Below are 17,553 nucleotides of genomic sequence, written 5' to 3' on the forward strand. Positions count from 1 at the left end.
AGCTGGAGCCTGCCTGGAGCAAGCGGCAATTTCACCTGCGACTCTCAGGCAGCCCAGCCCCCTCTCCCTTTTCAGCGTGTGCAGGTGCGGGAGTAGCCTGCTTCCTTGTCAAACTAGGCTGCCCTCTAGAGTTACCACCATGGTTCGAAACTGGTTCCTGGAACTTTCAGAACGTTCCTGCCTCGTGTTTGTACTGCCCTGCTTTTCCATTTAGCATCCAAACAAATAATTCATGCTCTCCTGGCCAACAAAGTCACTGCAAACTTCATGGGCAGATTTTTTCTCTCTCCACTGGAGTCTAAGCCCCTTAGTGATGTATCTGCCCTTCTCTTTCTCTGGGTATCTTTCTGTGCCTCCTCCATTTCTGATTTGTCCTGGGGTTCTGGCCTCGCTTCACTTCTCGTTTTGTGCCCCCAGTGCCCCTTCTGGCTGATGTCATCCACGCCCGGAGGTAGTTCTGCCTGTTTCCTCCACGTGGGAGGGCTGCCGCCAGCCTCTCGGGCTCAGCGTGTTCCCTGTGGACCCCTCACCTTTCCTGTGTACCCCACTGTGCCTTTTTAGCTCCAGCTCAGTTAGCATATCATTTGCCAAACCATCATGTTAGCGCCATCAGAATCATCTTCCACTCTAGTGTTTTCTCTCTTCTACCCATTCAGTGGTCCATGTAACGGTTCCATCACCAAAATATCTTTTACCCCCCTTTCCGTCTTCTAGATAGCTACTGCCTGGACAGTGTGCGATAAAGAAGAGAAAAAGCCTGACTTCCATCAGGTTGGGAGCCTGATACCTGATACCTGATGAACAGCATTAATGTACACATTATTATATATATACATGTTATACATAATATTAATATCATTAATATATGTAACAATATATACTATATGATATACACACATATATAAACATATATAAATGTACATATATATTGTGCATATTATATATACATGTTATATATGTGGCATTAATGTACCTATTATATATACATGTTGTATATAACATCAATGTACATAATAATATATATATACATGTTATATATAGTATGAATATGATTAATATATGTAACATGATATATACTATGTGATATACACATATATGTGTGTGTATATATATATATGTATATATATATATATATCCATCTATCTATATCAGGAATAGAAAGTCAAAGTAATGTTTAACAGCTAGCCCTACCACATCAAACGAAATCAAATTAATGCACTTTTAAAAGTGAGGACACATCTCTGAGGAACTGACTTAAGGAAATGTGTGTTTTGTTTTGTTTCTAAACAGAGGATGGAAGTGATAAGATAAGTTGCTATAGACCTCGGGGACCCCAGTGAGTGACAGGCAAGTAAGGCAGGACATCCCTGGCACAGATGCCTTTACTTGCCAGCTCCTGGAGCCGTGGCAGAGTTAACTACGGAGTTAAATACACAGCACAGATCTCCTCCTGAAACTGAGTGATATGAAAATGATACTGGCCTCTGATTCCTATTCCTTGTCCATAAGGACACTTGCTTTTTCTAGGACATCACAAAAAAAAAATGCAATTCGCTTTGCTCTTGATGCTGAAAATTTTGTCTGTGCATCTCACCTTCAATGCCCAGTCCTACCTGCTTGGACTTTACTAACTCCCAAACTTCAGCATTATGGAAAATAAGGAGGCATCATTTTATTTTCTATGAACCCATATAAATGGTAATTTCATATACACACACACACATACATTAAAAGCTTATTTATTTTGAGAAAGAGAGCGAGCATGATCAAAGGAGGGGCAGAGAGAGAGGGAGAGAAAGCCAAGCAGGCTCCACACTGTCAGGGCAGAGCCTGACGTGTGGCTCAAGCTCATGAACCATGAAATCATGACCTGAGTGGAAATCAAGAGTTGGACGCTCAACCTACTGAGCCACCCAGGTGCCCCTAAATGGTACTTTAAAGTTCAAAAAAACGTATTAAAACAGCAAGCTTATCTTCCCGTCCCAGTGAATCTATAACGTACTTAAAGTCAGGAGCAGACCTTCCTAATCTTTGTGTCCCTCTGAGGTTCTCACCTAATGAGTACTCACAGCTGAGCCTGGAAAGCATCTCACAAATTGCGTCCTATAGCTGTAAGCCACTGAGATTAGGTCACTTAACAAGAAGAATGTGCCTCACAGAGAAATCCAGCCATTGAACAAATGTTTATTAAGTGTCTACCATATGCCACACGTTGTTCTGAAGTGGATATAAAAGGGAGTAAGTTCCTGCTTTCATGCACCCTAGGTTCAGATGATTTAAAGATAATAAACACGTAAACAAGCAGATGATTGAATCTCAGAGTTATATATAAAGAAATGTAACATTTAAAGCACCTGCAGGTTCTGTAAGAGCTGTGAATGTGTTGTGAGGTTTTCAGAACCACTTTCCCAGACCATCTGGGTTTCTCTTCCATCTCTGTCATAGGGTCGTGTGAATCACCTTCCTGTGAGGACTCATCAGCTTCACCCACAACCTTTATTCTACGTGTGCTGTTAACTTGTTACAGTTCCCTAGGATCAAAACCACTTAAGCAACAGGGATCCTCAAGTGCACCAAATTCTACATGTCCATTGAGGACTCGTGGACAAGAGTCAAGTTACAGAACCTGTCCGACGTGGCAGTTTGCACAGGCAGGAAGGCAGGTGTGTGTGCATGGGTCTGTCTTAAAAACAGCGATGATAAACTTCGCCCATTTTCCGTGCAAATATTAATGGCTAACTTATGTCTAGTCACCTGTGGCCTTCTCAAGATTTCCCATCTGCCCGAGAGTGGTCCTTGACAAAACATTAGGTCAAAAATCACTGCTCAATTGTGAACATGTTGTTTGCTAAGTCATAAGAGTTCATGAACCAAAGTTAGTTATTTTATCAAGTAGGTAGTCTGTGTTTTTCATGGGAATTCCTTTACTTTCTTCAGCTTGTCCTCCATGGACCTTTTGCTACCTAGACAGAATTAGTTCTCCAAACCCACTTTCCTGTGTCTGTCTCCATAGCCCCTTTCCTTTATAATAAGAAGTCATTATTACTCTTTATAATACCTCTTAAACTTATCTAGTGCATATTTTCAAGTGGCTTCTTGGAGCTCTAAGTAATTTATAGTTTATTATTTACATCTACTTATTAATAAATACCACACTTTATAATTTTAAGGGGCTTTACGATTATTCTTGCTAATTACTCACCCCATGCCCCACTCATCCTAGTAAACATCTCCGTGTTTGAAACGCGTTAGTCCCATGGCTTGTAGAAGGAATGCCTCTTTAGAACTTAGGGGCCTTGGGCTTGTTACTGGGATAGTGGCCTCCTGTTTCTAAAGTCTGACTTGGAGGTAACGTTTGAGTGCTCCAGTGACAGGAACTCGTGTTACATAGATCCTCGGATTACCGTCAAACCCTTCATTTACCAGCTCTGCCAGGCTTTACTTTAAACCAACTGTCAGTTTTATGTTTCAGGTAGTGATTTGTGATACCTATGTCCTTTTGGCTTTGGAGGGTTTTCCCCTCAAGCAAGAGAGAGCCCTGGAGCCCGAGGGGACAGGATTCCTCCATAGTGCATTCATTCCATCTCCTGTCTCTAGTCGCCCCTGAGTGCAGACTTGACTATTTTGCTTCCCTTTTGCCCACAGAGACCCTTCCTCTGAGGCTGGTGAAGCTGATCAGAGAAACTCTGTGTCTTCTGCTTGGTACCAGCTCTGGATAGACAGTTATCCATTCACACACAGATGTACCAACTTTATCAAGCACATACGATGTGCCATTTACGGAGTATGCTAGAAATCCATTTCTTGGAGACCTCGGTTATTGCTTCATATTTACTTCATGCGTTCTCTGTGTGATCTTTCCATCTTTCGTAGCAATGTACTTTCTTGGTTAAATCTGGAAATTCTTCATGTCTGCTATGGTTTGAATGTTTATGTCCCCCACCCACATTCGTATATTGAAATCCTAAAGCCTAATGTGTTGGTATTAGGGGCTGGGGTGTTTGGAAAGTGATGAGGTCATGAGAGTAGAGCCTTCAGGCATGGGCTTAGGGTTCCTATAAAAGAGACCGCACAGAGATCCTCTGCTCCTCTCACCATGTGAAGACAAAGCAAGAAGGGGCCAGCTATGAAACGGGAAGAGGGCCCTCACTGGAACGTGACCATGATGGCACCTTGATCTTGGACTTGCCAGCCTCCAGAACTATGAGAAATAAATTTCTGTTATTTATTCTGTTATTTATAAATCCCTAAGTCTGTAATGTTTTTGTTTTAGTAGCCCAAATGTTTTAGTAGCCCAAATGGACTAAGACAATATCTAAAACTAACAGCTAAAGAGATTTAATGTCCTTGGCTCCTGCAAATTCCAAGATTATTCTTTTTGGATGGGAATCTAAGAGGCAGATTAGAGTTTGGTAGTGTCTCATCCTTCATCAGAGAATGAATCCTGGGGCATCTGGGTGGCTCAGTCAGTTCAGTGTCTGACTCTTGATTTCGGGCTCAGGTCATGATCTCGAGGTTCATGGGATGAAGTCCTACATCAGGCTCCTTGATGACAGCATGGAGCCGGCTTGGACATCTGTCTGCCCCTTTCCCACTCGTTCTCTCTCATTCTTCCTTTCTCAAAATAAATAACCATTAAAAAATAAAAAGAGAATCTGTACTGCCTGGCCCTTCCTCTCTAGCAAACTTCATATTGTACACTTCCATTGAAATGCTCTTTTCTACTTAACATTTTCACGCAACTTTTCAAAGTGCAAAGATACGGTTTAGAAGAAAGCAGTTGCGAGTTGTTAATGTTGCATTTAGAAATTCAGCTTTTAATTCTAGAAGTTCCCTATAACATAAATAAATGCACATAGAATTTACCTTTGAAAACATTTTTAGGAAGCTCAAATCTAGAAAGGTCAAGAAGTCTGGCTGATTCTCAGTTCCCTCCTGTATTCCCACATTGCGGAATTTTTCCGTTCCCCTCCCCCCGCCCCCGCAAGTTTGCATTATTAGCTAAAAATTTAATTTATATAATTAAAAACAGAGGAATACAGAGGGCATTGAGATAAACTAAGTTTTTGTTGCTGTCCTTGGCCAATTACTGCTATAATCTTTTTGAAAAAAATTTCCCTACACACCAAATGTAGTAATCAGGGTTGCTAAAAATCAACTCTTGTTGTAGATGACCCCAAAAAATAAAAATCCCCCAAAGTGCTTAGTTTGTCTAGTTGCAACTCAATCTTCATTGGAAATAGAATTTTGAAGGGAATTAGTAAATACTAGTAGCCAAAACATAATCTTTTAATCAATTTTCCTTTAATTTACTATCCTCTACGTTTATTACTATTGCATTAGAAAAGTGTAATAAGATTCATTGCACTTAACACTCCTTCAAAGCCATGCCTTGCTTGGGGGTGCTGTGAACCCCTGGGCAGAGCAGAAGCACTGGATCACACTGTAGAGCAGTGGAAAGTATATGGGTCCAGGGTTTGGTTTAGACTGGATTCCCACACTCAGTTATCACTGCACCTTCTGGGCATGCTGCTCAGTCTTTCTGCATGTGAACTTTTTTAGCTGAGAAGGTAATGGTACCATTTCCACCTGCCCCACAGTATTGTTATGGGTATTGAATAAGTTGCTAGATGTGAAAAGGTCCTGTAATTTAAATTTTTTTTAACGTTTATTTATTTTTGAGAGGAGTGGGGAGGGGCAGAGAGAGGGAGATACAGAATCCGAAGCAAGCTCCAGGCTCTAAGCTGTCAGCACAGAGCCTGACGCAGGGCTCAAACTCGTGGACCACGAGATCATGACCTGAGCTGAAGTCGGATGCTTAACTGGCTGAGCCATCCAGGTGCCCCAAAAAGGTCCTGTAATTTAAAACATAGGAACATGTTGGGGCGCCTGGGTGGCGCAGTCGGTTAAGCGTCCGACTTCAGCCAGGTCACGATCTCGCGGTCCGGGAGTTCGAGCCCCACGTCAGGTTCTGGGCTGATGGCTCAGAGCCTGGAGCCTGTTTCCGATTCTGTGTCTCCCCCTCTCTCTGCCCCTCCCCCGTTCATGCTCTGTCTCTCTCTGTCCCAAAAATAAATAAACGTTGAAAAAAAAATAAAATAAAAAAATAAAACATAGGAACATGTAAGGAATTCTCAGTGTTGTCGGCCATGCCAACTGAATGCATGAGTTAAAATAAAAAGTGAGGTGGGTTTGTTTCTGCCACATATTTGTTAAGGAAACTACATAAAGAATTTTGAAAATGAAACGGTCCTTTCCCCAAAGTTCCAATAGTTAAAAATAAATGTATTCCTTTATTTAACAAATACATATTAAGTACTAGCTTTGGGAAAGTTATTCTATTGGGTGGATTAAGAAGTACAAAGATTAATCCCCATGGCCTTGGAGCCAAAGCCTTACTGCACAATATATAAATGTTAGAAATAACACATCTTTCTATTCACTCATCTTTATACCCCCAACTTCAGCACATACAACTAGCAGGTGGAAGCCCCTCAGTCTGTTATCGTAGTGGAGTTTGGACGAATATTAAAGTCTTACCTCGATTGCTTTCTCATTATTTAGGTCCCTAGACTAAAAAGGAAGTGGAGAAAATATTTAATGGTTTGATTCACTTCCGTTCCTTACTACTGCGGATCCATAATTCATTTCCCTATAGGAATATCTCTATGTACTGCAGCACTGGCTTCTAATGCCAAGAATCTATTTATGGATAAGCAAATGCATTCTTGTCATATATTAGTACTTGCCTCATAATTTAACCCCCATTAGAACTGTGAACAAGTATTCAACAAAGTGGGTATAGAAGGAATGTACTTTAACATGATGAAGACCACATATAACAAGCCCACAGCTAACATCATACTTAGCAGTGAAAAGCTAAAAGCTTTTTCAGTAAGATCAGGAACAAGACAAGGATGCCCACTCTCCCCACTTTCAAGCAACATAGTATGGGAAGTCCTAGCTAGAGCAATTAGGCAAGAAAAAGAAATAAAAGGCATCCAAATTGGAAAGGAAGAAGTAAACTGTCACTATTTGCAGATGACATGATATTATATAAAGAAAACATGGGACTCTGCAAAGAATTCTGTTACATAATGGATGAAATCAGTAAAATTGTGGGATACAAAACCAATATGCAGGAATCTGTTGTGTTTTTATACACTGATAATGAAGTATCAGAGAAATGAAGAAAACAATTTCATTTACAATTGCATCAAAAAGAATAAATTACCAAGTAATAAATTTAATGAAGGAGGTGAATATTGTGTACTGGAAGCTGTAAGACAATGATGAGAAAAATTGAAGGAGATACAAATTAACAGAAAGATATACCATGCTCATGGATTCGAAGAATTAGTATTATAAAAATGTCCTTACTATCCCAATCTACAGATTCAATGAAATCCCTATCAAAAGTTCAATGGAATTTTTCACAGAAATAGAACAAACAGTCCTAAACTTTATATGGAACCACAGAAGACACCAAATAATCATAGCAATTTTGAAAAAGAAGACCAAAGTTGGAGGCATCACACTTCCTGATTTCAAACTATATTACAAAGCTATAGTAATCAAAACAATATGGTGTTATCCTAAAAACAGACACATAGATCAATGGAACAGAATAGAGTTCCCAGAAGTAAACCCACACATATATGGTCAATTAATTGATGACAAAAGAACCAAGAATATACAGTGGAGGAAAGACAGTCTTTTCAAAAAATGGTGCTGGAAAACTGTACAGCCACATGCGAAAGAATGAATTTGGACCCCTATCTTATACCGTGCCCCAAAATTAACTCAAAATGGATTAAGATGTGAATGTGAGACCTGAAACCATATAACTCCTAGAAGAAAACATAGGCAGTTAACTTCCTTGACATCAGTCTTGGTGATGATTTTTTTTTTAAATCTAACACCAAAAACAAAGGCAAAAAAAGCAAAAGTCAATAAGTGGGACTACATCAAACTAGAAAGTTTCTGTCCAGCAAAGGAAACCATCAATAAAATGAAAAAGCAAAGCACTGAATAAGGGGTCAAATATTCAAAATACAAAAAGAATTCATACAACTCAATAGCAAAATAAAAACCCAATCTGATTAAAAAATGGGTAAAGGTGGATGCCTTGTTGGCTCAGTCAGTTGAACGTCCAACTCTTGATTTCGGCTCAGTTCATGATCCCTTGGTCACGGGATCGAACCCCACATCGGGCTCCATGCTGAGTGTGGAACCTCCTTAAAATTCTTTCTCCCTTCCTCTGACCCTCTCTCCTGCTCATGCTTTCTCTCTCTCTAAAAAGAAACAAAAAAATGTAAAGGATCTGAATAGACATTTTTCCAAAGAAGAAGTACCGAAAGCCAGCAGGTACCACATGAAAAGATGCTCAACATTACAGTTCACCAGAGAAATGCAAATCAAAACCATAACGAATATCACTTCATACCTGTCAGATTGGCTATTATCAGGAAGATAATAATTAATAGGTATTGGAGAGGATGTGGAGAAAAGGGATCCCTTGTGCACTGTTGGTGGGAATGTAAATTAGTGCAGCCACTGAGGAAAAAATTATGGAGGTTCCTCAAAAAATTAAAAAGACAGCTACCATATGATTCAGCAATTCCACTTCTGGGTATTTATCCAAAGAAAATGAAAACACTAACTCAAAAAGAGGTATGAATCCCCATGTTCGTTGCAGCATTATTTACAATATCCAAGATATGGAAACAACCTAAGTGTCCATCAGTGGATGAACGGATAAAGAAAACACACACACACACACACACACACACACACACACACACACACACACAGGCATTTAAAAGAATAACATTTTGCCATTTGGAACAACCAGGTTGGACCTTAAAGACATTATGCTAAATGTAGTTAAGTCAGAAAAAAACACAAGTACCATATGATTTCACTTCTATATGGCATCTAACAACAAAACAAAACAAAACAATCTGAACTCATAAATACAGAGAACAGAGGAGAAGGCGGGCAAAATCGGTAAAGGTAGTCAACAGGTACAAACTTGGCAGGTACCAAATCAAATCATGTGGATCTCATGTATAGCATGTATCCACTATAGTTAATACTATATTGCATGTTTGTAAGTTGCTAAGAGAATAAGTCTCAAAAGTTCTCATTACCAAAATTTTGTAACTATGTATGGTGATGGGTGTTAGATTCACTGTAATGATCCTTTGGCAGTATATACAAATATCAAATCATTATGTTGTATATTTGAAACTAATATTATATGTCAGTTATGCTCCAATTAATTTTTTTTAGTTTTTTAAAAGAAAGGAGTTTTGTGTCTGAGCAGCATAATTTTACCTTTTTTTTTCCTTAAGTTTATTCATTTATTTTGAGAAAGAGGGGAGCAGCAAGGGAGGGGCAGAGAGAGAGAATCCCAAGCAGGCCCCAGGCCCTCAGCACAGAGCCTGATGCGGGGCTCAAACTCATGAACCATGATGTTATGACCTGAGCTGCAATCAAGAGTTGGGTGCTTAAGCAACTGAGCCACCCAGGTGCCCCACCTTTTTCTAATAGACAAAAGTCTCACCAGTGTCCAGCCACTCATTCCACTTTTTATTCATCTTTTCACCAAAAACACACACCCAGTTTTATTATAGGATCTTCAGATGCTTTAAGACAAATTAGCATTTGTTGCCCGCCCCCCCCCCCCATTTAAGAACAGGGGTCAAAGGGAGCCATGGAGAAGTTAAGTGCCTTCTACCTCCACAAATCACTAGGGAATGACTAACTCTCTCTCTCTCTCTCCAAGGTCTCTCTGGTTCCACACTCGTTCATAGGATATTTATCTTGCTTCTAAAGAATATCATAGGTTTTATGTGATCGCTTTCTTTGGCAAAGTAATTCATTTTTATATATTCATTCCATAACTTCCATGTGCTATAATGAAAGAAGGAAATGTAGAAATGTGATTATTTTAGGGACAAGCATTATTTCATTGTTTGATCTTTGCTGAGTTATTCATCATGTTGTCTCACTGTCATTCAGAAATGGGAAGGGTCACTGCTTTCAGCCACTGCTGTTTCTTGTCATCAGTGCTAAGGTTGATAAACTGAGAGAGATTATTTTGCGGTAGGTGGAGGAACTCTTAACAGAACATCTCCATTTCCCTGGCTGTGGGCCAAGAGATCAGAGATCTAGCAAGATATTGGGTGGTTTTCCAGATCCTCAAAGGGGAGGGAAATGGAGCACGCCATTGTCTCCCCACCTCACTATTATTCCCATAGATGTTGTGACTCCGGATTCTTCCTGAGGTGCCTGGCCGTGTTAATGGAGGACAGGGGCGTACTTTGAGCCTGGGGGTGAGGAATTCAGTATTGAGTGATCCAGCTCTGTTTCGGGCCGCGTTCTGTATTGTACCGTCTAAGCAGAGAGCGTTCTTGGCTTCCTGTGAGCACCCAGGAACGATGTCTTAGTTTGCACTTTTGGCCTACTGACTGTTTTGTCATTAGCATCTTGTCTTCTCTCTATGCGATTCACCTGCTGCTTTACTTGGCTAATCTGCACGGAATTCTTCTAATTCCAATAAACAGAAGCATAATGCATATTTCCCCGGCTGACTGTCTATGCTGAGTCCATTGAGTATAATGAAGTAGGGAAGCTGATTTTTCTTATTTTGGAAAAGAACATCCAATTGGTCTTTCGAGGATGATGCACCAGTATCAACTAGGACTTCAACATGACCACACAATCTTTGCACTGCCTGCCTCCTTTAGATGCCCTGCTTCAGGTGAATTATGCTGTCGTCTGCAAGAGCTCTGGTGTGCATAGAGTTAAAATATCTCCAGGTCCCCCAATCTCTGTCTTCTGCATCCATGACCCAGGGTGGGGCTAAGGGTCTTGACCTTGTCACTCTTCCTGAGGACAAGAGGCGAGGAATAGATGAATCCAACTGTGAGTTCAGTGTCCCAGAAAAGAGAAGCAAAAAATCCTTTTTAGCACACACTGACCTATCCAAATCCTCTGGTGGCCGTCTGCAATGTGTGCTGATAGTGGAGAGCAAAAAGAAAATGTGACACTGGCTTTGCTATTATATGTATAAAAAAAAGGTAAACGAGTCACTTATTTTTCTTTCCAATTTTTTAAGATGGTAATTAGGAGAATTAACACCAGGCAGGCTTGAGTGAATGCACGCAAGACCCCTATAGGCAGCACAGTGTATTAATGTAAAAATATGCCTAGACAACATAACTTGTCAGAGAGGATTATTTCTACTTAGTGAATCTGCAGGAGCCCCTTTGCTCCACCATTCAGAATTTGACTAGAGAAGAGAGTGGGGAAAGAGAGAGAGGGAGAGAGAGAGGGGGAGAGAGAGAGGGAGCGCATTAGTGAACAGCTACTGTGGCATTGATGTTTGAGCGCACTTCTGAACTGGCTTTTGTTGAGACTATCAGTGTATCAGTGTAGAAAGCATGCGCTGTCCCAAATCCGCTGTTACTATGAGAAATGAAGAGCTGCTTTTAAGGTATGTTGTTGTGTCCTTTGTTTTTAATGTGTGCTTTTCTAGTTTCTAGAGCTGGCTGAGACAATAATCATGCTCGGCATCAAGTAGCTTCCTTATCTTAGAGGGGGAAAAAAAGAATCCAGAGAGAGAGAGAGAGAGAGAGAGAGAGAGAGAGAGAGAGAGAGAGAGAGAGAGAGAGAAACGAAATCGAGACCAAGGACTGGGAGAAAGGGAGCCAGCAAGAGAAAGGAAAAGGATTGCCCTGTGCGAGTTATATTTGCACCCGTTGCCTTTTGAAAGCGTATCGTGTATTTGTTCCCTGCTATTTGTGAGTGGCCAGTGGATAATTTTAAAGGCTCTGAATCTGGCTCTTGGTTTGTCTTTTCCTTTGCAATGTCTAAGCCTCTTTCATTATCATGCACTCTGCATGGAATAATCACCGAAAAAGGAGCTAAGGAGACTCCATATTAGACTTGCGTTCCAAATACCGCTCTAATCTGGACTTAGCCTACCTAAATAGTCCTTCTGTGTTACCAGGTTTGGATCACTTTATCCTGTTTGCCAAAATGTGTACCTGCTTAAAGACCTCTGCTCATGCATGGCGTCCTGGGTCCCTATGTATTGAAAGCAAATATTTGTTTCTTGCATCTGTGTTAGGGTTCGATCACATACCGAGAGGAGCCACCACTGACCTTTGGGGAAGCAGAGAAAGAATTATGATAGAATTGGCATCCTGCTTTGAAAAATGTAGTCTTTTGTTTATTTGCTAGCAGACATTGTAGCACTGAATACATCTTTGGGTCTGACAATGGGACCGGTTGAACAATGGAGCTGTCAAACTAGCTTAATGCATGTCTGGGGCTTTTTTTTTTTTTTTTTTTCTTTCTCAACACCCTTTTTATCTGCTTTAATCTTGTTTGTATAGACTCTACAGAATGAAGAGCTTTTAGAACTGCTTGTTTGTGGTTTTGTGCTTTTAAAAAAAATTAATATCTACCATTCATAAAGCTTTTTGCATTTTGCAGCTATGTTGGTTGGATTAAGTTAGAGATTTATTGCTTACCTCTCTGTTAACTACAGAAAGAAATGTATTGATTGAGACTGCTTGTAATACCATTATCATTCTGGCAAATACCTTGTTGTCAGACATGCCTCTACGGTGTTTAGTGCTGGGGGATTTTAAATTTGTCTATTTGGTGGACTCACGGAACATAGCATAAAAAAGAAGTTAAGGGGAATATTTCTAATGTTTAAGGAAATTATCATTTCTAGCTTCTACATCCTCTTTTGACATCCAGGTAGATAAAGAGTTTAGAAATTCAAGGACACGTGAGAACTTTTGCCCTTAGAATTTTGGTCATTAACCAAACCTATAAACTATTGTTACATAGCCTATTTAAGTTGTTAAGTTAAAGGTCTCTGTGGAATCTACTGATTTTTGACATATGGTTATGTGCTCATAAGATGCATTTTTATGCAGGGCAAACATTTCTCATGTCTTCAAAAATCTTTCATTTTATAACATAAGCATTGGTTTCTAAGGTGAAAACAGAGTTCAAAAAGAGAAAACGGGAAAATCTGTTTCAAACTTCTCAAATATTGAAACCATTTTTATTCTCACGCGTAATGTAAGAGAACTGGTCCTAGAATATTCAGTGGCCATTGGTTTACATTGAAAATCATCATACTAATGTTGGTTTCTACATAGAATATGTCTTATCTAATACGTTAGTGTTTTGTTTAATTACTTGTTCATGCCAGAGCAATACATTGAAAAATATTAGTAAATTTATGAAGGAAGATCAAGGACCTAATTTTTAAACACAGAAGGAAGGGAAATCACTTTAAAGGGCAAATTAAAAAAAATATTTAGTTACAAATTTTCCTTTTGGGTTGTATTGTGGTTCAAATTAACGACACTCTCAGTAAATAAGGAAGAAAATGCATTCCTTATAAAAACACAGTATGGAACAGTAACTGTTTTTTAGAGTTTGGACATGCATTTTAATTTTTTTCAACTTAAGTTGAAATGTCATGAAATATCTACTTCAAAACTAGTAAGATTAATGTTTCAGGCTAAATAAATTGCCTTCTCAAGTATAAATTTTCTGTTGACAGTATATTTAGAGCCTGGGTGGACCCCAAAAGGGTCTGTATAGTATAATAATATTTCGAAAGTTATCCATTGTGAATAGAGTGGATTTTAAATGCATACTTATTATGTTCTCTTACTTCCAATGGGATCTGAACTGCTCATTCCATCGGGCACGCCAATAATTGCTTTTAGGATGAGCTCATAAAAGGTAATTGGCGAAGCTTTATATCTGAAGCCCACTGTTACCATCACACCTAGATTCTGCTTTCATGGGAAATTTTTATTCCAAACAAAGGCTGCAAAGCAATTTTTTTGTGGTTTGGGAGAAAAGTAGTCCTATGTGCTCCCTAGCTGCTTGTCAGTGGCACACCGAAATAAAGAAATAACTTGGAAACCTCCATGTTGAATTTTTGACTATATTATAATTATTTACCTGTCATCCATTCACTTTAATTCCTGGGTGTTCATAATTAGGTTCAAGAACAAGGGAAATCCTTTCTTACTTTGTTTCTCCTGTGGTTTGACCCATCATCAGCTTTCAGAATTCAGAGACCCTCATTCCAGTATCCAGCACATGGGTGTCTTTTCCTTTAGCCTGCTGGGGACGGTGTGAGGTTGCCTGAAGTTGACAAACTTGCCTGCATCTAATTCCACAGCAGTAAAAAGATATGTAATCTGTATCCTTCCATTAGCCTCCGTGTGTGATGAGCCCCCTCCATAGTGACCTAAACACATGTCAAAGTAAATTTTAATTCTAAGCTGAGACTTGCAGGAAAAGGAAGAGCAAAAGACTCAAACTGGGAAAATGGCTTCTTTCAATAGATTCTACCCAGACTCCCTTCACACATGAGCCCTGGGAATACTCGCATGGATGTGTTCAGCAGACCACAGACTGAGATCTGTAACCTCAATGTATTAATTCTCTTTTTTATTTGTTAAAACGACACCTCACTGTGTTTTTTTTTTCTTTTTAAAAATAGGAGTTGTATGATTGCAAAATATCCCTTTGGGGCTGAAAAACAAAGGAGGGCATTTGATTAATATTTATATGTAGAACTTTATAGCAAGTGCAGATTGTGCTTGAATACCTAGGAAGTCATTCCAAGAGCGACTCAATACTAATTATTGTCATCAGGGTGGTTAATTAGGTGAAAATGTGGCTGATGGAAAGTTCATTGTGCACAGCCCTGGAAACACCCAGGTTGATGAAAAACAGGTAAAATGCAGAGGGAGTAGGGTTATGTGGGAATGGTGGCTCTGAAGGGAAGGGGTCAGAATTTACAGGTGAAAACCGTATCATGAACTTGTAGAACGAAGGTAGTGGGGGAATGAGATATATCCAACTTCATTTCTTGTAGAGATGTCTGTGAAGTCATTAACAGAGTGTAGTTTGCTCAATGGCATCTCCCCAGCTCTGTTGCATTTTTAAAATGTTTATTTATTATTATTTATTTTGAGAGAGAGACAGGGCTCACGTGAGCAGGGGAGGGGCAGAGAGAGAGAATCCCAAGCTGGGTCCGTACAGAGCCCAATGCAGGGCTTGATCTCACAAACCGCGAGATCGTGACCTGAGCCGAAACCAAGAGTCGGATGTTTAACCCACTGAGCCACCCCCGCGCCCCACCCCCCACCCCCGCCCAGCTCCACTGCATTTATCTGCACTTCTTCCAGCAGGAGCAAATACAGTCCAATCAGTTGCAATAGTGCCTTGGTTCATCTTTATCAGCATTCACTGAATTTATTTCTACATACCGGTAATTCCTGGCAGATAGGTGTTGAGAGGGGCAGGCTTCCCCTTTCATAAAACTATTGCTTTGTCTAATGGATATGGGCTTTGGGAGGGTTTATTTGCTTTTCATTTTTTGTTTTTTGTTTTTTTGGTTCACGGTGACTTGTTCTGTAGGAAAGACAAGGCAGTGTTTTGGAAAGGATTGAAATTCATGGCATTTTAGCTAATTGACATTGGGAAGAGGGTGTCAGAGGAAGGAAGGCATATGCGAGGCTTTAATGTTGTTGCCCATTAAGAACTGAAGCTGGAGCTGAAGCACCTTTCCAGTCACGTGGCAGCCATCTACAGAGATGGGAATGATGTGGAAGCTAGACAGATCCATAAGGGTGTGTGTGTGGGGGTGGGTGTGTGTGGGTGTGTGTGTGTGTGTGTGAACCTCCACTCAACTCAGAAATATGCTCTTTAACCTTGATTTGGGATGAGATACCCTTTGCCCCCACACTCCGAATGTTTCATGCAACGTCGTTAGGGATTATCGTGCACAGGTATCGTCTCTGCAGCTTTTCTTTCGGGCTGTGACTCATGTCAGCACATTTCCTTGTATGTCAAGCCCATCATGGTTAACGGGAAATGGTGTCTGTGGGGAGATGACACTAGCCCAGAGTGACACCGATCACCAGGGCAGCTCGAGCCACCACCTTCAGTTCCATTCCAAGTTGACCCGCCCATGATTGGCTGCTTAGGATCGTGACGAATCACTGGGGTTTAGAAAGCAGAACTTGCCAGCATGCCAGCATGCCTCAGAGAAAAATAAAAACTTGAATTTTCAATTCTGAATGAACAATCGTTCAGTTCAACAAACTTTGCTGTCTTGGTCAAGGAGAGCTTGAGGTTTAAAGTTATAACAATGATACACCTACAACATCGTGGCTTTTTTCGTCCCTGGCTTGAGAAAGGTTGCAGCTGCAAGCGCTAAAAAAGGGTACAAAGCCTGTGTTGAGCTTATGGATGGTACTGCTGGCCTCTGGCCCGTGTGCGAACTAACTGGAACAGTAGAGACAGATCGGGTGCCACTCACCTTCCTGGAAAGCGGTCCATCCCGGCCACGCCAGGGCTGCAGGCCCTGCGAGGTCCTGGTCTGTAAATGTCTTGCTTCTTGCACGTCTTGGTCTGGGACCCCCGCTCTCTCTTGGGCTCTGTAAAATGGCTTACCTGTTCATTCAGAGATGATTTAGGAAGCAGCTCTGAACATGAAACGTCCCGGAGTTGATGGTAAGAGGCCTAAGTTCCTGACGGTAGTGATTAGGATTCATTTGGACCTTCTCTTTGGAAACTGACCTGAAGAAAAGGGATGGAGACCTTACCCCAAGCCCCAGGATGTCTAGTGCCTGCTTTCCGTGAGCTATAGGCTTCCCCTTGCCTCTGACCTGGGCTGCTGGCCTTAGAAACAGAAGTGGCTGTGACACTTGGATGCTACAAGAACAATAGGATTAGTACCGGCTCCCTCTTTTCCTTTCCACCTGTCAGTTCCAGGTTTAAACAAAGATTGTGGGCGGATTATGACTGGAAGTGAGGAATAAAGCCAAAGTTTATTAGCCACCCACACCTGGGACTACACTAGGTGGTTTCTTTTATTTTATATCATTTAATCCTCACAGACATCTGACATTTAGTGGTAGTTGTGTTATTACCATTTTAAAGATGGAAAACTGAGGCAGACCGAGGTAAAGGAATAGGCCTACAGACACACAGCTCACAGGGGAGGGATTCAAACTCAGGACTCAACCAGACTCCTTCCCTGACAAGTGGAGAGTATAATTATTGAATGTCTGACACTTTAAAGTCATGTCTTCCTCTGGTGCTGCGTTTCTGCCATGGCCTTTGGTTTGTACATGCTCCATAGTTTCACTACTGAGGAAGTTGTACAGTAACAACAGAAAAATAACGAACAAGAAAGGAAAAATCTCAGTGGTGTTTGCTTCTGACTTCTAACAACTTCCCTCATATCCTCACTCATCTGCCTTTTAGTTCATGAGGTCTTTGAACCAAAGCATCCTATGCCTCACTTTTCTAAGGCTTTAAGCTGTACAATGGGAATAGACATTGGCAGGGAAAAGAGAATTTTAAAGCGTTATGAAATTGAAATGTAACTTTTTATCTACAAGAGGGGCCAAAAGATGTCCTATTGTAATCATAACTGGCCAAGGCACAAATATATATTGTGCTCGACATGAGACGTAGTCTCAG

The 17,553-nt window shown here is 40.6% G+C and overlaps 1 protein-coding gene across 4 annotated transcripts in view; it reads left to right on the forward strand.

The window, feature by feature from the left end:
- The window catches only part of CELF2 (CUGBP Elav-like family member 2), an 840,819-nt gene that overhangs the window by 502,383 nt on the left and 320,883 nt on the right, over window positions 1–17,553 (forward strand). Inside the window, exon 1 of one of the 4 annotated variants that reach the window (XM_019833917.3) lies at window positions 11,346–11,503. The exons of the other annotated variants lie outside the window; for them this stretch is intronic. Within the exon in view, the coding sequence (XP_019689476.1) occupies window positions 11,451–11,503 (53 nt within the window). The 5' untranslated portion in view covers window positions 11,346–11,450. Of the gene's footprint in view, window positions 1–11,345; window positions 11,504–17,553 lie in introns of those variants that run through there. 4 annotated transcript variants of the gene reach the window in all.

The sequence above is a fragment of the Felis catus genome, chromosome B4, assembly GCF_018350175.1.
Source record: "Felis catus isolate Fca126 chromosome B4, F.catus_Fca126_mat1.0, whole genome shotgun sequence".
Classification (NCBI taxonomy): Eukaryota; Metazoa; Chordata; class Mammalia; order Carnivora; family Felidae; genus Felis; species Felis catus.